At 40.5% G+C, this 25,446-nt stretch overlaps 1 protein-coding gene across 1 annotated transcript; it reads right to left on the reverse strand.

Moving 5' to 3' along the window:
* Positions 1-5,424: 5,424 nt before the first annotated feature.
* On the reverse strand, positions 5,425-25,446 carry CA4 (carbonic anhydrase 4). The gene is made up of 8 exons (XM_074595699.1): positions 25,270-25,446; positions 14,155-14,208; positions 13,175-13,345; positions 10,553-10,710; positions 9,730-9,822; positions 9,400-9,463; positions 8,256-8,419; positions 5,425-7,180 (listed from the first exon to the last, which is right to left on the reverse strand). Exons 1-8 carry the CDS (start codon positions 25,325-25,327, stop codon positions 6,992-6,994), a joined length of 951 nt encoding a protein of 316 aa, XP_074451800.1. The 5' UTR covers positions 25,328-25,446; the 3' UTR covers positions 5,425-6,991.

Consider the following 25,446-nt stretch of genomic DNA (forward strand, 5'->3'; position numbering starts at 1 on the left):
GAGCACCGAAATTCTCTGAGGACATGAAAATTCATGGTGAATCCTCAATTTTATTTATTTATATGTGTTTTGCTGCACAGAAAGCTGAGTAGCCATCAGTTGCAGGGAATTTCAGCTGAAGGGGCTGGAGGAAGACCTCAGCGCCTCGGTGGTTGTCGTTGCATCGTTATCCTGCTCTTTTAAGCAGCAACTTTTCTTTACCTGAGGGAGTTTACTGTTTTTCTCTCAGGATTTTTCATAGGGTCAGCAGTGACTGTTGGGTTCCAGGACACACATTATGTTTACTGCATGTAACAATGGATTTTGTGCCACGATGAGAGTTTCATGTACAACAAAATCAAATTATTCTAGGTGTTCAGAGATACAGCATTCTTGATAGAAAATGTCTATGATTTATTTAGGGCTTAATCTCAACATCAGCACAATCAACAAAATGTAAAACTTTTGCCTTCCTTTCTCTTTCATAAATCCTTCATAACCACACATATCTGTAAACTAATCAATCAAGATCTTTCTCCTACGTGCTGGGAACAACGACTAGTCTTAGTAATGTGGGAAGGGAATGGCTGCTGGCATTATGAAGGTAATTTCAGTAGATGGACTCTAATATATTTTTTGCGAGGTTCTCTTCATATAAAAGGATAAAAAGAAAGGGCATTGAAAAGTTTAGCTAGGAGGAGACAGATGGTAAGAAAACAAAACCCGTAGTTATTAAAATAGTGTCAGCTGTTTGGAGCTTTTTTAATCAGAACTGTGTTTGAATACTAAATGTCTAAACAATTTCAGAAGATATTAATAGGTAAAAGATAATAAAATGACCCAAATGTATTACAATCTTATACCTTTAAATAATATGCCTTTAAATGCAAATTGCATTCAACTGCGAGAAGGGAAATAACGTCCCAAAGGCGTTTCAATTAATTGCTGTAGTTAATTACGCTCATAATTTTACTTGTGTGACTAATTATAATCAGGTTTTATGGGTGTATATGGATTTGTTTCTGATACTAAAAGCCCCAAACAGCGGGTTATTTTTAGGAAATATATTTAAACTTCATCAGGAAAACTGCACGTTCCCCTTCTCCGCAGTTGGCTTGAATGAGTCGTGTCTGTGTTCAGAAAGAGTTTGGAGGGCACCGAGATGATAAACTGCCCCGGCTTTACCCACCATGGCCGAGGTCGCCATGGCCCTGGTGAGCCCTCACTCTGTCGCCCCTGGTCCCAGATTCTTCCATTGCTTCTTACCCGGCAATAGGCCCCGAGGCGTTGGCCGGCTTCTCCGACAGTCTGGAAATGTGCTGGAAACATCTCCCCTGTCCCCCGGAGCTGCTGGGGCGGCACTTTGCACCTCTCAACCAGCCCGAAGCAATGCTGTCTTGGGGGATTTCCTGGAGGTGCAATGTTTGCTGCCGTGTCTCTGCCACCTGAAGCCCCAGGGCTACCAGACCTGAAACACGGTGGGGAAGGCAGCACGGGGCCGTTTTGTCCTCCGAGAGAGGCCCCGGCAGATACCCACAGCAAAGGGGTTGCCGGGCTTGTTGGGCTCCCCTCAGCCTGACTGAAAGGGACCCTCAGAAGATGGCAGCCAGCAGCAGATGAGGTCTGTGGGTGCCCAATCCCTAGCCTGCCACCACTGCTGTGCTGAGAGGATCCTTTTCTCTTTTTTCCCCTTTTTTTCTTCCCCACCCCCCCTTTTTTTCTTTTCAGTTCAATTCTTAAGTGCTGCCCTGCCTGGCATTTGAACCTGACTTTGGTGGCAGTGGGTGCTGCAGGCCGCCATGCCCACCTCAGAGGGGCCACAACCCGTCTGTGCTGCCGCTTCCCACAGCCTGCGACCAGCAAAGCGGTGAGTCAGTCCTGCCTTCAAAGGACATTACAAACAGGACATAACACCGAGAAAAACAAGGTGCACAAAGACCTGTCAGGCTGAGCACTGCCCCGGGGTAGGGGATGCTTCAGACAGGCATCCCGGGTCCCTCAGCTGCATCCTCACGGGTTCATCTCCTTGTGTGGAAACAGACGCTTTTGAAAGGCTCTGTAAGCAGCGAGAGATGCAGCGTACAATGAGGTGGTTTTCGGATGGTTTTTGGGGTGCATTTCCACAGGTGATGGTGCTCCACACCGGATCGTGGTCAGCCGTGTTGTCCCCGCTGTCTGTGGGGAGCAGCCCGTCAGGCTGGGCAGCGTGGCAGGAGCTGCCAGGCTCCTTTCCCTCACGTGTACGTCTTTGGTGCCTCTCAGCTGGAGTTTTATTGGCTTTTCCACAGGTGTACAGTAATTTACTAGTAAATCCTACATTTCTTTTTTTTTTCCCCTCTTAATTTATGAACGATTTTCTCCTATATGAAACGTTTTCCACAGGCACTTCTGGCTGCACAGAGCTACCATGACATTTTTTTCTCTGTCTTTGAAACTTCTCTAAATCCCACGTCATTTGTAGTGCTTATTGGAAGAAAATCACCACATCCACTTTAAACTCTATTGAAGAGACCCTCACATCTCTAAGCATAATCATTTTTCATAGAATCACTTCTAGAATCATAGAATTGTTTAGGTTGGAAAAGACCTTTAAGATCACTGAGTCCAACTGTAATTTTTGTTGTGGAATGTTATCTCCTGTGCAACATGTAGCTCCCCTGTCTCTGGATCGTGGGTGGTTGATGTTACACCTGGTACTAATATATTTATTAAACTTCAAAACCAGCCTGGGAAGCTAGGTAGGCTTCTCTGTATCCTTTTTTGACTACAGATGGATGAAGGGTATTTTATGTGGATTTTGCTGTATGACATCTCTTTAACAGGAAGGCTGCTGGTTGTCCTGGCAAACGCTGTCTTCCCTGTAAAATCCAGTTCTGGATGAGCAAGGGAGGAAAGGAAAAGGCAAAGAGCTTTATCCTTTTCTCCAAGCAGTCATCGAAAAATAATTCTGTATGGAAGAAAAGTGCATTTTGAGCTCGTGTTTGTCAGCAGGAGGAGCTGACTGTACAATGAAGCTGGCAAGTTTCTTGAAATTCTTTGTGGATAATGTAAATATATTTCTTGTGAGTAATGGCTAGGTTTCCTTGTCTCTTTCTGCTTCCTGAGAAAATGTTTTGCTGAAAACATATTGTATTAGTATGGGGTGTTTTGTGCCTGCCCCTCTTGTCATCCCCTCTGCCCCCCCCGACCCCCGCCGCACTGGTTGTCAGAAGATTGTGATAGAAGTAAAGCTGGGATTGTGTTCATATGGCAGATCTGCTCCTTCACCTCTCAAACCTCTGAAGGCTTGCACTCAAATCAAGGTCCAAAACCGGGAAAGGATTGCTTTTTTGATGCATTATACAACAGCATGTAATCTCAGCTCGGTATATTTTTAGAAATGGGGAGGACTTGCTGCAGTCTGGTGACTCCCTAGTTGCTGTTCAGCCTTACAGTGAATGGACTGTACCGTGACAGCCATTACAGGTGAACCCGAAATTGAAATGCAAGCTGCTTCCAGAGGACAGAGTTCTCATAAGCAAAGCTACATCCAAACTTTGATAATCTCCCAGAATGTTTTGGTCTTTGCAGTCTTGAACACGATCAGTTCATGCGTCTGGTTTTCTGTAATCCAAATGCTAGTCTACCTCTGACTTGATTAAGAATAACAAAGCCCATGCTGGTCTTTTTTTTTGTTTTAAACCTAAAACATACATCTCTAGTGAATTTTATCTTCCAGCATTGTTTCATTTTCTATTGTACTCCAGTTTTCAGTACCCTGAAGACCGCTAAGCGGTCTTCAACTCTGGCTCCAACATATGTGAAACGTATTAGCAAAGTTCTGTGTTAACTTTTCTGTACGTGGGAAAATATTGTTCTTTCTGGGTCTTTCTAAATACCTCTGTTTCTCCCCCCGCCCTTTCCTGTATTATCACAGCTTGGCTATTAGTTCTTCAGAAGTTACTGTAGTTTCCCAGTGTCTTCGCAATGTAAGAAGCTTCATGCCAAATGTAGCATAGACATAATTCTTGAAAATCTTTGCCTGAGGCTACCTGTGGAACAGCAAATTACTTTTCCATAAGGACCTTCACAAAAGAAAACCAAATGTCCCACTTCAAGCCTTCCTGTCTTCTACTGTTTTTTTCATCGAATAGCTTTTGCTGTAGGTTTGTATTGATTTACTGCATTGATGCTTGTCCTGTAATTGTCACGTCCTCCACCAGAACAGAATGTGTCTACCTGGTTGCAAAGAGCTGCCCCTGACAAAGATCAGGTTGAACTAGATCATTGACACACATGCAGATTGTAGCATTTCCCTTTTCCTCATTGGCATAAAATTCAGATTTGCCCAGTAAAATGGTCATCTTTGTCTATTCAGATTTTATTCATGCTGAGGTTTGTGCTTACAGAGGACTAACCATCTTTTCAGCAGATTTTTTGTTTCTTCCTCTTAGCTACGTTTTAATATATTTCATAGTAAATAAGATCCTCCCACATCATAACTAGTTGCTGTAAATGCTCCTCTCTATCCATATGGTAAACTGAGGCACAACCTAGTGAAAAGTTGTCCTTGTGATTTATCATTTATCACTAGCAATAAATGACAGTTGACCCAGATCCTCCATAGTTTCTTCCAACCATCCTTAAGAGAGCTGCCTATGAAATGAGAATCACTTCATGAAATTATTAAACGATCTGAACGGAAAGGGGTGGTGTGCTCTTATACATATTCCCATCAGATGCAGGGAGCTTGTTTAATGCAAAAGGCATTGTTCTCAGTGGAGGCATCTTGAGGAGTGTTCACATCACTGGTCTTAACACAGGAGCTTCCAGGCCTACGGGACTTTTGTATGTGATTGTGCTGTTTGCTATGCTGATTGTAAATCTTGAAAGAGTATTAAAACGTGAGCCTTTCAGAATACTTACATTTATTACATCTTGTAAAAACAAAGCATCTTTCTCTTAATTTCTTGATGCATTCTCTATTTGTGGGATGTTGAGGGATGTAATGGACATAGTCAACGCAGAAATGTTCAACAGATGGGCAAGTAGGCAACTGTTTATCCTGGTTAACTAACTAGCCAAGTGTTTGCACAGAGGTGAAGTTACACTGGGTAAACCCATGGTACCCTTCCCTTCATGGTAAGAAATCTGCCTGTCCTCCAGCTGATGGCTGTGTGTGTGCACCAGCTCTGCTGAGCAATTTTGCTATGTGCAGGTAAGAGCCTGATGGTCCATTGTGAAGTAAAAGCTCCAGAAGCCACCTGGCACCAGAAACATCCCAATGTACTGCAAATCCCTCCCTTCTCTCCCCCTGTCCCCCCTCTCCCCTCAAAATGCAAACCCAACCCTAAACGTTGTGAAGAAAATAGGAGAAGAAAAAATCACATTCCTTTTCTGAATGAGTGTTGTGTGGATTCTCCTTCGGCAAGGATGAACGAAATAAAAACTCAAGGCAATAAAAATAGAGGTCACTTAAACTTTAATCTTTCATTTATGTAGGTTTCTCAAAAGTTTTTCATTTAGCTAAAAATACAGTTAAAGTCTTAATCATTCCTCTAAACTTAAAAAGGTGAATTTGCTTTCCCATGTGGTTTTTGGAAGCTTATATTACTAATTGTTAAATATGAAAATAATTTTTCACTCTGCTTTTTCTCCTTTGGTGAGCTGTGGTTAGTCTCACTGCCATGATTTTCCTGAAAATGGCCACATAGCTGTAGCATAAAGTCATCTCTGCAAACATTGCCCTAAATAAAAAAAAATACAAGTCTGCTAATATGAAATCTTATTTTGGTCTGGCCGAAATCTAAAATTCTAAAAGAAGATGTGTTATATGGCAATAGACGAAGAAAACTGTTAGGTCTGTCTTCAGAGAGAGAACTGGAATAATATAAGGAAATCCCATTTCCCAATATATTGAGATTTTCTGTAAGTAATTAGGTAAGATCTGAAGAAATCAGTTCAAATCACAGTCTTCTTGGGAAAACTATGAATCTTAACCATATGTGAATATTTTACAGGAATGTCATTACACAAAAATAAGGGAGGGGGAAATTCATAGGGAAATGTTCATGCTGAAATGTTCAAGCTGAAATTTAAAAGCTTCTAAAATGGAAAGAGCCATTTCTTGAGCTGTCCCATTTTCTTAGGAAAATGAAAACTGTAAAGGATCACCAAAGTCTCATGCTTCAAATGCAGCCCTCCAAAGAGAGGGAATTCCCATGAATGTGCAATTAATATATGTGGTTGAGCTTCCCTTTTTAGCACATGGTATCAGGCATGGGCATCCCAGGGAAAGACGCTGTACTACGCTGAATAAATAGGCTTAATAGAGAAACTTGAAATCCAGAATCAGTAGATCAGATGAAAGAAATCCAGTATCTTCATCTAAAAATTAATTTCAGATATTCTGAAGGAAGAAGAGGGGGTTTAGTACAGGTGAAATTTGTCACATATCCTTCACTACGTAGGATGACCCAGATGTTGCTCAGTTGTGTGTGAGCGCTTTTTCTTTGCTCTGTGTTGTACCTTCATGTAGGGATGACAAGAATTACTCCATGTATTACTGTCTTCCTGATTTGCAGTGCTGAATGTAAACATATTCCAAGAAAAACCATTCATAGGCACTTAAGAACAGATTCCTCCGTAGGTCCTCTGTATAGCTTGTAAAGTGTCCTTCCAGTGTTGTGTTAAAACTACAGGCTTGCAGATAAGCCATCCTAATGTTTTCTTTAAGTTTTGGTTTGTTTTTTTTTTTGTTTTTGTTTTTTTTTTTTTAAGTTTGAATCTTCATAGCTTTATCTTACGGTTCCTTTGAATTCTTGCAATTTAGTGCAATGCGTTTAATTTTATATAAGAGCAGCAACAGAAGTCCTTGGTTAGTGTCTGGAGGAGGAAGAGGTTAAATTCTGTATTCAGATATGATTCATGAGTTGGTAGTTAGACAGAATACTTGATACAAAAACCCAACCGACCAGCAACAAAAAAAAAACACCTCCAAAAAGCCCAGAACCTTGAATGAGGTGAGAAGTGTTCATTGGCAAAGAGAACTCAGGATGTACGTAAGCATCAGGACCAACATTAGAACCTTAGCAGTAGGCAGGAGGGTGCTGGCACTGGACCAGTACACCTTTCGTTCATTCAGAAACTGGACAGGCCGGAAATTTTCAGCCATGTGGGTTGAGTTCTCCGCATCAAAGCGAACTGTTGAGAATTGAGAAATCTGCAGACGTTGAAGAAAGAATAGATCGTTAAATTCTTTTTCCATGGAACACTGGAAATTGTGATGTTATAAATCTGCAGTGCCTTACTCTGTGGCATTGTTTTGAACTGTATGGATGCATTAAACCCATCAGGAAACAATGTGATGGAGGCTTTTGCCAGAGGTCACCACCAGATGACTTCTTTTAGCCTTTGAAATCATGGGGACTTCCTTTCTGTGTGAGCCAAATGCTTTGTCCAGCTCAAGGACCTGGTTGCACCAGTCCTCTTGACGCACACAGTCCTGTCCTTGTCCATCACGTCACAGTGACACAAAGTAAGAGGACTAAGATTTCTTCCCTCGCTTCAAATTTCTAACTCACTGCTTCAGCAAGAAGCTGGCTCAGAGTGAGCAGATGCTCGCTCTTGTGTGCGGTGGTGTGCTGACTTGTGTATGGCTGAGCGTTGCCCTGTGACTGAAGTCGTCATGAGTACACTGCAGGCAGGGAACTAAAATACAGGTGCTGGCTCTTGGCCAGGCTGTGCTGGCCAGTAGTATTGCTGAGAGTCCACTCCAGGACATCAGAATGTTTTAATCGTGTACTCTGTCAGCTGAACAATCTGCATTTTAGAGGCAGCCATGATTCAGTCTCCTGTTCCTCTCTATGGGACTAAAATGGGTTGCTTAAACCTGATGCTGATAGTCTCAAAGTTTGCATTTTTAAGCATTCTGCTTTGATATCCTAATACTTACGACTACAGGAGAAAAGCAGTGAAATTTGGGGGTGAGCAGATGACTACAGTGGAAGTGCTGCTGACAAATCGCTGACCTAGGTGTTTACCTGTGGGGTTTTTTTGGCTTTCTTTTCACATCGTCATTTCCCCTTCCTTCCCCTTTCCTGCCATTTTTTGAGAGATGATTTAATACGGTCAAAAACCTGGCACGTGTTTAGACTAATGCCAAGCAAGTGTGTGTGTCACAGGAACAAAGCAGCGGAGCAGCTAACAAGTCTGTGCTAAATCGTGTGAGTGAGCAGGCAGCTGAAGGGGCAAAATAACCATAAGCAGGCCCTTCAGGCTATCCCTCTGTGACTTACCTGCAGAACACTGAGTTCAATTGGCTTCTCAAATATCGTCCAGGTGACACCCTCGTGGCAGTCGGGAGTGGTGAGGGAGCCCTTGTACCGATAGTACCTTCTAAGGTCTTCCTCAGGTGGGAGAAGAGAACTCAGTGGCAGAGGCTCCATCTGTGCTGCTTGCCCTAGACAAGCCACGAGGAAATATTGCTTGGAACAAGCGTTGCTGCAGGGATTGTTCATATTTGTCTTCAAATGCGGCTGTTGCTCGTGGCTGTGTAAAGGCTCACCCCCACGCACACTCCCCAGGCCGCCTGGGGCACTGCGCTGCTTGTGAGATCCCTGACTGCCAACTGCAGGATCCACACCATACAAGATACGCGCACCTCTTGTGCTAACACCCTGCATGTTTTTCCCTCTCACTTTGCTTCCTCCTGCAGAAGCATGAATGCTCATTCTGGTTCTGGGGGTTTTCTTCACTGCAAACTAGATTTTTCTCCCACCTGCAATGCTCTGAGTGCAGGATAAACTAACCTTTTTCTTTTGGCTTTGACTTTCAAGTAACAATCTCTATTGTAATTAGAACAGGATTGGACCGTGAACTACCTGGACTGTGAACTACCTGTGCTCGAAATAAATATATAGAATAATAGAATCATTTAGGTTGGAAAAGACCTTTAAGATCATCAAATCCAACTCTTAACCTGTCACTGCCAAGTCCACCACTAAACCATGTCCCTAAGCACCAAGTTGGGCAGGAGTGTTGATCTGCTTGAGGGTAGGGAGGCTCTACAGAGGGATGTGGACAGGCTGGATCAATGGGCTGAGGCCAATGGCGTGAGGTTCAACAAGGCCAACTGCCAGGTCCTGCACTTGGGTCACAACAACCCCATGAACACTACAGGCTTGGGGAAGAGTGTCTGGAGAGCTGCCCGGCGGAAAAGGACCTGGGGGTATTGGTCAACAGACAGCTGAATATGAGCCAGCAGTGTGCCCAGGTGGCCAAGAAGGCCAACAGTATCCTGGCCTGTGTCGGTAATAGTGTGGCCAGCAGGACTGGGGCAGTGACCATCCCCCTGTACTTGGTACTGGTGAGGCTGCACCTGGAGTACTGTGTTCAGTTTTGGGCCCATATGTTGCGTTTTGACCAACATAAGTGTCTTACCTTTGTATTCAATATTCTCCAATTCATTTATTAGAGCTGCATAGTTTTTATTTTCTTCTTCAACCTGAAATGCAAATATTTTGATTCCAAATCATGTATTTCTCAACAACTTGTTGCTTTAATTTCATTGTGAGTAAGGCAGAAAAGAACCACAAGGCTAAAAGACAACAGCAAGCAAAACGTAGAAAAGGGCAAAGGAACTAAGTGCTGGCACTGAATGCCTGCAGAAGACAGGGAGGCTTAGTTCTTGGACTACTGCAACATTAACACAATCACTCAGACAAATTGCTAGTAGATTTGAGATGGGCAATTAAAAATGTGGCTACCTACCTTTATAAAGAATGCTAACACAGCCACACCATCTGCATATTTCTTCGCTTCCGTTATATCCGAAACATCATCTCTTATGTGGACAACATGAAGCTGTAACACAACAGTCAAGGCCAATTATTTGCTCATTTTCCTCTACTCGCTTGCTGTCAGGGCAGCCTGGCTGTCTCTCTGCACCTACGCTGCAGCGGGGCCGGAGCTGCTTTGCTGCTCGCAGGCTGGGGACACAGAGCTCGAGGCCCTTGACCCGAGGCAGGAACTATGCAATAAATGGGCTATCATTTGAAGCTTCATTTATCAAAACCGGTATCATTTCGTACATCTTCCCAGAAGGTGAAGTGCTCTGTGGGCTGCCGAACCCCCAATTTTCAGCCTGTGCAGTGGAACTGGCAGATTTTTACGTCATGGTTTGAAAGGGGGCTGGTTTCCTTCCACCAATCCATCTGTCTCAGCACCGGCGACTTGTCTTGCCTTGAAGAGAATATTTTTTTTTTTTTGGTTGCATAGGCCAATTCATGGTTGCAGTCACAGAAATTAACATATCATCTGAATAAGCAGCGTGAGAGTGTAATTAGACTGTATAGACTTGGAAATATTTCTCCTCCCAAAAGGCTACAAAACTCCAGATTTGTTGTCTCTCCTGTGGCTTTGCTATGCCAAACTAGTGTTTTCCTGTGTGTTCTGGTTAGTGACCAACGTGTCCTTGGATCTTTATTTCCACTGTGGGGGTTTCACAGAACTAGCCAATAGATTTTGTGCAACAGTATCTTAAAAAGCTGGAGTTCTTGAATCAAAGCCATAACCCACAAACACTCTCACCTACCTCCATGGCTTGTTTTTCTCCGTCTATGCTGTGCTCTGACCCAGGAATGTATTGCTGCCCATCTTGGACTCCCCAGTGCAAATGAAGTTCTATCGCCTTGTATTTTCTTTCCAGACCTCCACCTCCAATTTTAGGGGATGTGCTTAATGTTACTTTAACTGGGGGAAACAAATAAGTAGTTTAAAAAAATAATAATCAGATCATACGTTAATAGTATTTGAGAGTAGAGAGATGCGTATTCTTGAGATGCAAGTTTATCCTAAACTTCTGGTTTGGTTTTTCATACCAAGCGTTCTGGCAGTTCAACTCTACAGAAGCTGAGCTCTTACAAAATGCTAACTGAGATTAACTTGAGACGAAAGGGCGAAATCACTGCCCACTTCCCAGTAATATGCAACAGCATTTGGACATCCCTCTGTGGCACAGCACTTGGAGCTTCTGTTCCCATTTCTACCTAGGATTTGCTCTGTGAACTTGACTGACTTGTCTAGAGCCTCACTTGCTGGAGAGCTGAGTTACCCATTACTTCAGTTGAATAAATAATAATAAATAAAATATCTTTGACGATACTTGTTTCCCTTTGTAAAATGGAGGAAAAGGGCAGAGCACTACTTTGAATTGTTCCAGGATAAGGGTTTTGTAGACTTTTACGGCATCCGTTGACATATCCCTTGGAGTGTCATCAGTTAATTGCATTTTGAAGAAAACAGGGTAATAGGCTGTCTTTCCTTGATTGCACTGAGGGGATTTGTAGGGATTTGTTCACTGCCATTGTAACCCAGAGCTACTTATACCTTTCAGGAGACCCTATATTCCTTCATTTTTTTTTGTCCAGAAGAATACCCTCTATCATAGTATTCTTCAAAGTAAATTTGATCACAATTTGTTTGGGTTTTAAGCATTGTTTTTATCTCCTATTGTCTGCATTGTAACGTTTGTTTGGGGCAGGGTTTAAAGATATTCTGTTTTAATTTAGAGTAGTGTTGCAACTTAAGCCTAAACATCTAGGTACTTATAGCTATTTAATGTGATGCTTGATCTGTTGCTAACAGCAAAATAAAATTTTCTTAGGAAATATTTTTCTAGCTATAAATCACCATCACTTCCTCTGCTTGAGACGTTTGCGATGTATTTTTAAAATTTACTTCTTAAGACCTCTACATTAAGCACAGTACTTTTCTTTCCATAGGAAAGGTTGTTTTGACCTGGATTGAAGCCCCAGAGATTTCATTTCTGCTCTGAATTCCAAATGAACTGGAAGCTTGCGTGAGTCATTTAGTTACTTTGCTTTTTTACCTGTAAATGGATGAGTAACTATCTTTGTTGGCTTTATTTATTCAGATCGTAGGACCTTTGAGACACTGACCTTTGCTATCTGCACATGATTGAACATAATGATCATCTAATCTCATGTAGAGCTTCTAATTGCAGCTGTAATTTAAATAAAAACAGTTTCAGGGTTGTACTCATTGTAGCACAGGAATTGGTTGCCCTCAGAAGGAAGAAATTTTAAAAGCCCAGATTAGAAACCTAATCCTTTTGCATGGCTGGGAAAGATGAGGGCTCTGACCAATCCTTATGAATGTTAATTTTTGTGTCAAAGCCATCTCTATGCACAGCAACTGTAACAGGGAGATTCTGGACTATAATTCTGTAATGGGAAAGCCATTAACCCACACACGAGAGAAAAGTCAAAACATGTCTTTTTCTTATGGTTGGTCAAAATACTGATCTTTTAAACTAGAACCTCTGGCTGTGAAAATCTACTTTCCTACCTTTCCATTTTAAGTTAGGAAAATATTTGCCACTTGCAACTTTCCATTTTAGGGATTTGGCAGTTAAAACAATCCATCTAAGGTTTTAAGAACACCTATAGATAATTAAAAAAAAAAAAGGATGACACTTTAAAGTAATTTAGTGTAATATTGTCGAAGCATCATCATTAGCATTGCTTTTAGTGAAGAAAATGGAGGAAGTGAAACAGTGCTAAATTACTATTCACTGATTCACTGTTTACTGAATCAGTAAGTAGCAGATCAACAAGCTCACATTAGATTGCTTCCGCGTGCAGAGAAAACAGGTTGAAATCTGAGAAGATCTCAGCTCATCATTAAAGAACTGGTAAGACACCCATACTGCAAGCCACTGGTTGTATGACTTTCCCAGATTGTGGTGTTCTTCAGCAGAATTGTTTGTGCAGAAGCAAGAGTCAGAAAGGATGAGTCCAGAAATGAAGCATTAAGTTCCGCATTCAGCAGAAATTATATACCTCTGCCAAAACTTTTGTCTTAAACCCCTATACTCACCTGCCTCCTAGTCCTAGAGGTTCCCTAGACATCTCGAGTTCTCTTTCTGCATATGGAGAGACCCAATTTCTGCTGAGATGCACAAGGACCGTGTCCGGAATTCAAAAACTAGATAATTCCCACAAAGTTCCCAGAAGACCTTGGTTCAGACAATTTTGCTTCTGAAATTTAAGCGGGCTGTCTTATTTTTGCTTCCTTGCTTTTAAGTAGCAGTAATGATATCTAACACCTGGCCTAGGGCATGGAAGAACTGAACGGATGGTTCCAAGTGAAGGCACAAGTAACATAATAACAGTAAAAATTTGATAGTACTTGCCTGTATGTCCATTATTTTCTATCTTCCATTTTGAAGATCCCTTCACATCATATCCTTCAAAATTCAGTGGCTTAAGGTTTTTGTCATAAATGACATTTTTGGTGACAATATTGATAGGTGACTGTTTGTTTCCTTTGCAGGTGGCGTATGCAGTATACCATTGTCGAGGATCTATTTGAGGATGAAGAATATAATTGTTTTCTGTAGACTGTAAATTCTTGATAAAGCCAAACCACCAAACAGCCAATAGAGTCTTGCTTGGGAAATTGGAGACATCTTTGCAGGAAAGGTCTTTGGATGTTGGAATTTAATACAGGAACTTTATTAGCATATCATTTTTTGTAGTTTTAGAAATATTAGTATGTGTCAAGAATATTCTCTTAAGCTTAGTAGGAATATATGCACATGTAAATGGCTGTAAAATAGAAAGTGAACTACCACTGAGGCTGGCTGAACTATAGAAACTACAGGAACTTGGAAACTATAACAAAAAAACAGGAGAAAGTGGTGCTGCCGGTGGTGGTGGTGCTGGGAGTGAAGTGCATTTTCGTTTCACCCCGACTTGGTTCCAGGGAGGGCTGGGCAGGACACAGGGATGAGCAAGGGAACAAGCAGCCTAGGTGGATACTGCTGGTAAAACAAAAGGTGCAGTTGTAGGTAGAACATTAGGATTTTTCATACCTGTCCTTAAGAATTTAAATAGCTGTCTATACCCAGCTTGCTGGGATGATTACCTCTGGAGCACATTTAGAGTTATTCTTATATTTTTAGCATTATCCTTGGCGGAAACAAAATGAAGAGTTAGAACAAACACTGGTATCTTCAAAATAACCTTCTTTATGTATCCTGTTTAGCATTTATGTTTGCAGATAACACGATCAGTGTAGCATTAAACGCTGAGTTGTGTGTATTTTTGCCTTTTGCAAAACAGAAGAATCCAAACACTAATGTGATTGGAAAAATAAATTGTTTAGCAGTACCTTTACAAAGTGGCTGGTCATGCTTCTGTGACTGATAGCACCAATGGACTCCAACTGAAAAAAAAAAAAATCAGATGTTGAAAATTAGATTAATTAAAAGCTGTACAAATTGTGAAATGGATTTGCAACTTGTGATCCTCAGAGAGTGATAACTGGGCACGCAGTTTTGAGAACTTCTTCATTTTTTCTGCCTGATTTTATTAAAGTAAGATGTTTAATATCTTAAATATATAAACAACAAAGGCTGGTAAGAGGTGAGTGCTTCTGCTATAAAGTGTGGAGCACATCATCCAGCAAGCCTAGCTGGATTCTAATATCAAATAATTCAGAAGAGAACATAAAAATCCTGCAGTAGGCGACTCTGTTACTCTCTCGATCTCCTTCTGGTCTTGAATGAATCAGTTTACGCCTGTTAATATCCCTTCCAAAAAGTGTGCTAGTGTGAAATAGTAGAACTCTGGAAGGGTTGCAGCTCTAAATAATTTGTTTTGAAACTTTGCCTTCAGCAACTTCTTCTGGAAAAAGTTCCACATCTGAATATATGTAGTGTTAAAATAAACTTCCTTTTATCAGTTCTGTACTTGTCATCCTTTCATATACTTGTAAATTTACTTATGCAAGATGCCTTATCTCAGTCTGTTCCAGGAAGTATTTTAAAGATTACTTAATGCAACAAGGAATTTTAAGAAATGAAGGATCTCATTTCCCAAAAGGAATGAAGAATCCTTATTCTAACTCAGCTGTGATCCCACACAGATGGTTGAAAAATTTTTCAATAGAACATCTTAATCTTGCTTTTTCATTGTCAGAAGAAATGTGAAATTCAGAGGAAGAGAGCTGGCTTAACTTATGTATGTGTTGATCTAGTCAGAAAAGTAAGGACTATTTTGTTTATCGCAGCACGCTTCAATGGTTGTTTATAATAGTAATAAAGTTTAAATGGACTTTAACAGGAATAATTCTCTTTGGTGATTTAACTTTGATCAATAACAATTCGAAACCTCTTATAATCATGATTAATACTATAGTTTTTGTTTGCCTATGTTTAGTAAATTATAGACATTTTAATAAATGGCTAATCAATTTTTAGGGATTATTATGGAGGAGTCCTGTCATTAGATTGCTAATTATCATAATTTATACCCTTTTATAACACATCTGTTGGAAGGCTCATAACTGCTTTTAACACCTTTATTTTCATATCAGTAACCTAGCAATACCATTCCATTTATTAAGTATTTAGAAGTTATAAATAGAATCTTGATATAAAATGTGGCTAGCTGTAATAACAGATGGAGACTTGGGTGAGCTTGTGGCAATTAATATAATCTTGAAAAAATGATACTGTTTTAGTTCACCTCACTCAAAAATTGAACTCATGCTGAAAACTATAAATAATGTTGACTCACTTTCCAGCTTAGCAAATGTTTAGTAACATTGATAAGAAAAGTAAACAATATTGCTACGTTCGTATTGTAAGAACTGTATTTCTGTTAATATTTTGTAATTATAAAAAAATTGTTTTTGACAAGGTTGAGTTTTTTTGACACTCTTCTAAACATACACGAAACTTAGCTTTAGGACCTGCCATTTCTAAAATTGATCATTGCGGTTTTTTCAGGCCTGTGTACACAAGACAGCAGCCAGACCCCCAGCAGCACTGAGCGACTTCCCATCTTCCCTGGGAAACAGCAGAACCACAAGTTCCAAGCACAGAATGTCACCAATGCCTTAATCGATATTTTAATCAATAAATGCCTAGCCAACACCAGGTAAGCCAATCTTCACAATGTGTAATGTGTTAGTGTTTGCATGGATGAATGACTACAGACGTATTTTTGGCAACTGCTCTAGCCCAGTGGTCAGTACATGCTTTAATAATGGCTGCACCAGCACCCTGTGATTGGGAGCGGTCTTTCTTCCCAAGTTACATGTGCGTGAGCCTTCAGGAGAGAAAGTGCTGCACTGTGGGAATAACCCGGACACAAATATTGAAAGGTGGTAGCATGTATGAGACATGAGAAGATAGTTACCTGTAAAGCTTTGGTCTCAAAATCTTTGGGATGTGAGTTAAACCGGAGAGGAAAGTTGTCAGGTGAGAAATCAAGGTCGGCTGAGGTATTCCAGTCTATTTACTGTAAATTCTTGGAACAAGGTCTACTGTTCTGGGTTTGTATAGTGCCTTGCACAATGGGAGGGTGATCATGACTTAGACATCAAAGCATTACTGTAATGCAAATCAAATTTTACGGTTGATATGATTCACAATTAGGAGTAAGTGCAGCATGTTCATTTTTCATTGGGTGCAAGGTTGTGGAGCTTTTAGACCATGACCATAGAACCATGAAAGTCAAAGATGGCCACAGGAAATGCTGAAGGATGGTAAATATCACCAAATTATAGTGTCAGTGGTCCTGATATAGTGTCTCTGTACCAGAGGAGTGAAATGGAAGTGGATTTTGGAGCCTTTCATTGCTGAATCTGAATCCAACCCTTCTCAAACAAAGCAACCCCTGATTTTTTGCTGAGAGGTATTTGGCAGGTTCTCTCAAATAAGCTTGTGGGTTTCAGTCACATCTTAGTAGATCGACCTATGAGCACATTAACACACTGCCTGCACATCAACATGATGGGGAGAAAAAGTTCAAAAAATGAATATAAAAAAAATCTATTCCTCAGGCAGCTACTGCTGCCCTTACATCCAGCACTCATGAGTATTCTTCCCTTCTTCTGTCAAACACAACATACACCAAATAATCAATGTCTAATTTTTGAAAGCTTTCTGCAGAATTCCTAATGTCTACAAACTAACAAAGAATTACTGTTTTTCTATCAAGTAGTTATCACAGTTGCGGTTTAGAAAGTTGGCTGGTATCAGTGAAGTAGAACAGGATATAAATTCAGCAATTCATAAGGAAAAAGTCCTTAAAGCTGTTAAACCTTAAACAATGAGCTAATTAAACATTGCAGAATGCCTGAGCAAACAATGAATTGATGTTTATTGTGAATTAGGGTGGGTTTTTTTTGGTGGTAATGTAACATTTGCTGGTGGTAATGTAACATTAGAGAACAGGATCTTTTGTGTAGATACTGCTCAGGAGGAACCAAGCTGCCATATCCTGTGTCACAAGAAAAATTTGCATTTGTATTTGATTTGAGTGAGGTGTGATTTCTCCCTACATTATAGGGACCTTGCGTTTACAATCGTCTTTTTTTACCCCTGGGCTTAATGGTTTTATTTCTGAAGCAAGAAGGAAAGATACTTGTCACATCCAGTCTGTTGTCTGTGGTCTTGGGTATGATTATGCCCTAAAGTATGTTGTCTAGTCTAGTTTTAATTGTCTGAGCGGCTCCTGCCACTTCCCTTAGGAGACTTTTCCACAGTTTATTAGCCTTCACTATCAGGAAATGTTTCCTGTTTAATAACTTACATTTTCCATTTGCTTATCTGCATCCCATCACTCCTAGAAATATCACTGAACCACCCTAAACAATTCTTTTCCCTCCTGGTGTTTACAGCATTCAAATAGTTCCTTCATAATCTGTAAATCCTGTTCTTGCTTCATCCATCCTTTGTCCCATCTCTTGACAATGTGCCTTTCACCTTTCCACCATTTCCACGCCAAAGTCTTTCACCTCCCTTTCTCTGAAGCTTCTTTCCTACAGGGACTCAGTACATGTCAGATCTCATCCTGTGGTCCTCTCACCCGACTGCTCTTTTGATCAAACATCAGCTCCCCCATTCCCCTTCCTGTTGTTTATTTTATTGTCCAGAAAAATACAGCAGAACGTGTTTGGGTTTTTTGGTGTTTTTTTGTTCATTTTTGTAGTTGAGGTGCTGAAACCATTGCTGGGATATGAGCTGCCCTGGAGGGTTTCACAGCTTACTCCCATACCGTGCTGGTACGTGTGAGTTAAGCCATGAGTATCCACACTTTGCTCGGGATAGTATTAGATACTAGCCAGGATTTCCAAAAGCTCTTTGCCTAACTGGCATTAAATAGAGATATTTGCGATGTCGTCACTGTTGGAAATAATATAATTCAGTATACATATACATTCAGTATACATATACGCCTGGACTTAGAAACGCTATATTATCAACTGTATCTGATTCTTGCATTCTATTATGGATTCTTGATTTAAGTGGTGATGCACCTTATCATAGGTGTCACCTTGACTTCACTGTGTTTTAATTTAGAGTGGGGCTGAACTGGGCTGAAGGCCTCTTCTTCCTTCGCAAAGTTCAAGACAGTTAAATTTAGGGAGTCTCTCTTGGCAAGTAAGCAGTCCTACTTATCTCTGTTTCTTCCTTGTCAAATTTACAACTGGTTTCCTGACCAAAGCTGTTTCTTGGCACCAAAATAGCTGGAAAACAATACAATTACGTATTGTTTTCATTTTATTGTAAATGTTTTCGATTGTTTTAGCTATCAAGCCTAGCTTGGAAACTTGAGGTAAAAATTCCTTCAGTTGAGAACTCCCTCTTCTGTTCACTTAGGCAGCTGGATGGAGGACGGTGCTTCTGGCTGGAAGCCAGGATGTTAGCAGTTTGCCAGTGTGCTATTGTGTGATCTAGGAAAAGACCCTTAAGCTCTTTGGACCATGGTCAGATTGCCTGAATTCCATAAAAGTTCCTAAATCTACTTTGTCCTACTTGTTCCCCGCTTACTGCCCTACTTGGAGCTGCTGAGCTGCTGCTTGGAAACCTGCATCTCCTCTGACTCAGTGCCGCGAGACAGGTGGTGTTCAGGCTAGCTGAAAAGTGCCCCTTTCATTTGACAAACCACACAAAAGAGTTCCTAAAACAGGTTTTTTCCTACTGGATAAAGCGGTTGGAGATCTATTAATTTTATATGTTGACAGTTACCTGTTTTTATTAACTATATTTATCTCTTAAAGTGTGAATGACCTTTATGCCACTGAAGGCTGAAGTACTGAGACAGTAAGAATACCCTCTGTTGCTTTTTAGTTAAAATCCCTTCTCTCTCTTTCACTGACTGACTCTTTTGTTTGCCCCTTTAGATCTCTTGTCACCCTCTTTCAGCCGTGTCCTCGCTGGCAATTCGTTGTTTTCTGCGACACAGCTGATAGTGCTTCTACCGCACCGCTGCTTTTCAGAAAGCCCAGGCTGCCCTGAATGTCATAGTTCTCGTTACCGCTCTATTGTCCACCAGTTTCAAATCCATCCCTAAAATCTGTTGTAACGGCCGGCTTTGGAGCAGAGTGAAGGCCGGCCTTCTCTATGAAAATGGCAAAAGCTAGTTTTGCATGCAGTCTATTTTTAGCTTTAGTTTGTGCGGGGCTCATTCTATTTTTAGCTTGCTTTGTGAAACTTATTATCTTTAGTACAAAAGACAAAGCAACTTAAAAGCAAGTGGAATCTAAGTCTGTCTTTCTAATTAATGAGATTGCTGAACATGAACTGAGCATATACACATAAGTCTATTTATATATTCTTAAGTATTACACATCCTCAGGAAGTCCTGATCAACTACTTTGACAGGCAAAATCAGTTCCAAATGTTTATTTCTGGATTTGTGTATCTCTAATCATGTAAAAACAAGTGTTTGTGATCATTCCTATCTCTTCTATTCACTTTTACCTGGAAATTTTATTTTTCATAATGATATGCATTTGTATGTTATGTACGTTCCAAGCTATTATGGGGAGTTAGCCTTGAAAATAAGCTTTATTATTGTAGTAGTGAAGCATTACAAGTAACCATATCTGATTTGAGCATAGTGTTTATAATTTGCACATGTATACATAAATCACATGCTTAATGAGATCTTTGACTGTAACACATATAAACTAAAGGAAAAATCCAAGGAGGTTGGAGGATTCTAGATATGCCCTATAAACAATTGCAAACTGCTTCCTTTGTATCAGAGAGTGAGGACAATGTTTTTAGCTGTGACCTGTGATACTGTCGTAGCCTCTGTCATATATGTGTGTCCTCATAAATTTGCTGTATCAAAGAAAGAAGCTGACCTTTAACAAAAAACGAGTATCCAGGGCTAAGGTGATGTGCTTCTGTGGGATATTTTGCTTTGCTTTGTTTACAACAAAGGCAGTGTCAAAATTCAGAAATCCTTTTTTTAGTATTTTTAAAATTTAATTCAAACAAATTACTTTGTGGCTTTACTGTCCCTTTGTAGTCTTCTGTGCTGGGTTTATGATAACCGATCCTATGGCTAGACATGGGACTAAAAATCTAATAACAGGCCATTGGATACATTCTGCAGCATAATAAAGCCTCTCCTGCAATGCCACAGAGGGGAAAAAAGCCTGTTTGCATGGAGACAAACACCTCGTTGCGGAACTGGACCTTGCAACATGTCTTGAAGACCTAAAGGTTTGTGCTGGTTATTTGGACAGCTAAAAGAATGGGGTTTCTCAGCAGTACCTGCCTCTGAAACTGCTCTTCTGCTTCCAGTCTTCAAAATCTAAATGTAAGGGCTAAGAGAAATCATGACTCCGTTTTTCTTAAGTATCACAGTGCACAACTTGCAGCATATAAGGGATATTCCAGTTCTTACGCTGATATCTCTTGCTATAGGAGAAAGGAGAGTAATTGTTAAACTCAAGTAATGTCCCTTGTCACCTGCATGTCGTTCCTATGTATGGCTTCTACCATGCATCTTCCCTTCCCCCAGAGCTGAAAGCACCCTGGCTTGGCTGCTGGAGAAGGATGAGGTGATGCAGCACATTGCAGTTCTGCATGAGGTCAGCTAAACAAATTGATGACAATGTAGTGTACTCACGCTAGTCAGGCTGATCCTTAAATGGAGCATCAATAATGTGATTGGGTCCACTGTGTACATGGAAAATTGCCTACTGCTTGCATGTTGCCAGAAGCAGGCTGCAAACTAGTGAACGAGGGTTTTTGAGCTTGGCACTGTGATGCTCTTGGATGCATCAGCCTAGTAAAAAATGTCTGCTCAAGAACCTCGATGCTGATCAAGGCATCACATAGGTGTATGCTGCCTTAGGCGCAGCGTAGATAAACCAAAGCAGGATTCATCTCACGTGTGATGGCAGTCGTTCGTCAGTACATGCTATGTGCAATCACGCTGCAGCGGTTCAGACGTCGTGCACGGGGATGAGGGGCAGTTGTTGGATTCATATGTGGTGGAGATAGCAGAGGTGATCTTATAATGCTTACATGTGTAATTCTTTAAGAGAATTCAGGATCTGCAGATGAATGTAGATTACAGCAAGGTGTGACTGCACAGTGTATATTCTTGAATAACTTCACACATAGACTAATGTGAAGAGAATCAAGGCATTCCTGTTCTGACACAAATTTATCCGTTTGTGCAACACAGATGCATCTGGATGCCATGCCTGGCAGAAATGTAAGAAGTTAAAAACATTTCCAAGTTTATTCCATATATGACTCTAATACTGTCTTGTAGCTGCCTTTCAGGAGTCTTCCAGTGACACACAGTGTTGTTTCTTTGCCTGCTGGGCAAAGGGAACCAACTCTGCCTCCCAAAATGAAACAGGCTGTTACAGCTAACTGAAGAGCTGCTTTCTGGCTCCACTCTCTCACCTGCTGCTCTGCCACAAGCACTTTTCTGTCTTTTGCTGAATTTTAGTATCAAAGAGAGAGTGAGAATTAAGTTGTTACACAGCCTTATCACGTTGTGCCTTTATCGTAAACTGTGGAAGGAAGTAAGTGTACTCTGAGATTACAGGATTTGCATCCTTACGTGTCCTGGTCAAGCAGTCTGTGTCCACTCTTCTCTCAGTTATAAACCCCCTCCATGTAGGCCAAATATGACAGTGATGAAACCTCTGTTCACCATAACAGTCCCTCTTACGGAGTTCGTTTGCTAAAATTTAATTGCAGGATCCATGTTTAATGGGGAAGTTAATGAATAAAAAAATTACAGTGTTTCAAAGATTTAAGCACAAAGCGCTGTTACTGGTCCAGCACAGATGATAAAGCTAGAAAATTCTCTGCTGCCTGAAGCCTGCTCGTGCAGTTTCCACAGCCATATGAGGGGGACAGCACAGAGCAGCACCAGTGGGTATCTCTCGCTCTCAGTGCACACTCAGCAACCTGACAAATGTGAGCTCTTGTTTCTTCTTGCATACAGTGGACCTGACAATGACAGCACACGCTGATATGTACGGATGATGGCAGGCAGACTCACACAAGCCTTTAAATCTATTTTGGCAGCTTGAATGATTACAAGGAAGAAAGAGAAGGAAGCCCTAAGCAATATATCCTGCATAAAGATGATGATTTGAGGTCCAAATTCTGTCTGCACTGAGATAGCTGTGGTAACTACTTTGAGATAATGTCAGCTTGTCAGCTGTATTCACTCGTTTGTTGGATTAGGTGGCTGGAGAGAGGAAAATTCAGGTAATCCCTATTTCCTAAAGAACCTACGGATTACTGCCTAAAGCAGCTATGTTTTACTGCCTTTTCTGTGTGTTCTAGGTCTTATTAGGCATTTCTAGGCAGTTATTACTCTTCTTTCTTAAACAACGGAAAATGCAATTTTTCATCCCCGAGTGTATGTGAGTGCATCTGCATCCCAATGTGTGTGCAGTCTATACCATTAGAAGTGGCAATGGAAGAAGTTAAAGCATTTCTTTTTATGCTCCTTATAGAGATATCAGGTATGCTTTGTATTTAAAGGTGCTGAGGAAATATCAGACTGATAATCAATGCTGATAATAACAGTGCCAGCACTGTCATGTAAATTTTATATTTGTGAAAGTTGAAAGTATGTAAGTAGAAATATAGAAAATTAGAGGAATCATGTTCTATCGTGCATCTGTCTTTTGGAGCACTAGAGCAGGGACTGTAGGAGAAAGTCTTCTCGTGGCTGAGTTCTAGTCTGTGATAAAGAAAAAGGTTCAAACATGCTGGGGTTCATTCCATTCCTCTTAAAGAAAATTATTTTTCAGTAACACATGGAGTTTGCTGCAACCCCACTACAAAGCGTCTAGATGGATGTATATCGTGGTCCTCTACAATTGCTGTTCTCTGGATGACACCAGACTGAATCTATCATTAATAAAAGCTCTCTCTCAAAAGGTTTGGAATATTCCTGTTGGAACATTGCAGACCTTTTGCCTTTCTTCTGCCTGTCTAATAGCACTACCAGGGGGTCACTGATCTCTCAGAGGAATCAAGCAAGCCATTTGAGGTGCATCAGTGCAGCTATTAATGGAATGTGCTAACTGAGATACATATAAGTTGGTGGACAGAGATCCAGGCTAGAATGCTCTCCCCTCCTGGTGCTGGTGGCTGCACCAGTGTGCCTCTGTTTCCCTTTTGTAGGATGAGGATAATGAAGCTTGCTTCTTTATAAAGCCCTGCAAGGACTATTAGTAATCATTTTAAAACATAGGTGCTATGATATTAAGACAGCTCAAGGCTGAATGCAATTTGAAAGATTAGCAATCAGTCATATTGACTATTTGAGTGTGGTGAATTATGAGGCTGCCCTGGTGGAGGTGCATTAAATGAGCTGGTAAGTGGATATCACTCAACCTAGTTCTGAAAAGTGGTCAGATAGAAATGAAATCCTTACTTTTTTAAAACTATACCTTCCAAATATAACAAAAAAGTAGTATAAACTGATTCTAAAACATTGAGGTTTCTTGAAATGCTTAGCCTTTAACTCAGCATAATGTATCCTGTGAAGCTGCTACCTGAGGGAAAGGTTTGGAAAAGAAGATGGGGAGGAGAGTGTTTCTTCTGCATTAATGATGGTGTAGTTTGCCTCTACACTCAGAGAAGAAAGTGGGAATAATCATGCTTGGGAAAAAAAGCAACAAAAATATTATATGCATTCCCTGTCTTACTTTCAACTGTTAAAGCACTAATTACTAACACTAATCTAATAAAAGCCCATAAGGGTTTTTTAAATAGTCTTTCAAGATCCTGTAATAAATCCCTCAATAGAGCAGTAAATTTAGCCAAGTGTTAAATAGTCAGTAATCAATATCAAGCAAACACTAGTTGTACACTTAGGAAGAGCAAAGGTTCTTTGTGTTTCTGTTTCCCTGTACTGCATGTGGGCAGCCTCCAGACACAGAATGCCTACAAAATACAGACTGAAGAAGAGGGAAGGTATTTGAATTGTTCGGTAAGAATCTGGAAAAGGCAAGCTATGAGTCATAGATATGGAGAATTAATTTAAGAACAGAGAAATAGAATGCGGGGAAACACCCCCATTTCCCCAGCGCTCAGGCTGTGCTCCTTAAGGCACTTTCTGAGCACTTCAGACCTCTGTTACTTTAAGTCTGGCAGCTGAACCTTGATCTGCTTTAAAACCGTGTCCCTTTAATAGGCTCTTGGTGCAGTGCTTCCCTCTGACACCTCTGATAATATTGTATCTCTTTTTTTTTCTTAATGCAGTCTAGTCTAGTTCAGAGCAAACAATAGACCCTTCATTACTATTAAGAACTGCAGTGTTTATCTTTAATTTTGAGGCTGTGTGCTGATATTTACATTGGAAAGGTGATTTATTCAGTTATAGCATTGCTGATCTAATAGAAGCATAAAAATACCTTCTGCATTTTTCAATACTAATTATAGACCGCTATTTAATCTAGTCATTGTAAGTGCATAGTGTACTTATGTACATAGTGCACAGAGTGCAAAAATAGGTGGATCTGCCGGGCTAATGCAGCAAAGACATATTGTTCTTTCTTTCTCAGCAGGCAACCATAAGATTTTCATCTTATATCATAAATTGCAAAGCAATATGTGTAGAAGACTAAAACAAGCTATTTGAAATATTAAGACGTTTACAGATAAAGAAATTCTATTTTGATTTTTTAAATTTACATATATAATTAACTATAGAGATCAAGTCAAACCTCATTGATTTTTCTTGGAGGAGGAAGGCAACCAGAATCTCTAAAGGTGAAAAAAAAACCAACCCCACTCTTTCATTCATGAGAAAAGTCCATACTTGATATTTTACCACAGATAATAAAAGGCAAAGAAATATAGAAAACATTCTCCATTTTTTCATATAAAAGAATTAGAGAGTCTGTACTGTATGTACCGATACTCAGAAACAAAACATAAATAAATGTAACCTTGGTACATGGGGTTAGAAAGAGCAGGCAAGGACTTACCTAATGCCTCTGTCTTGAGAATGTGCAGAGAGAACAGAACAAGGAACAGCAATTCCATTATCTATTTTAAATAGGCTCAGTGTTGAAACCAGAATTGATTAGACTTCTTAGTATGTGATCATATTTCTGCTCTCAGTTTTATACTGGAGTAAGTAGTCCTGGACAGACCTGAAAGCC

The sequence above is a fragment of the Larus michahellis genome, chromosome 7 (assembly GCF_964199755.1).
Source record: "Larus michahellis chromosome 7, bLarMic1.1, whole genome shotgun sequence".
In the NCBI taxonomy this organism is placed as follows: domain Eukaryota; kingdom Metazoa; phylum Chordata; class Aves; order Charadriiformes; family Laridae; genus Larus; species Larus michahellis.

Bases quoted from the DNA above. Each gene is read 5' to 3' on its own strand.
- CA4 (XM_074595699.1), bottom strand. From the start codon at position 25,327: ATGGAATTGCTGTTCCTTGTTCTGTTCTCTCTGCACATTCTCAAGACA. The intron at 8,420-9,399 runs GTAAGACACTTA...TGGCTTGTCTAG, and splicing joins GGAGAATATTGAATACAAAG to GGCAAGCAGCACAGATGGAG. The intron at 7,181-8,255 runs GTAAGTCACAGA...CAACGTCTGCAG, and splicing joins TTGAACTCAGTGTTCTGCAG to ATTTCTCAATTCTCAACAGT.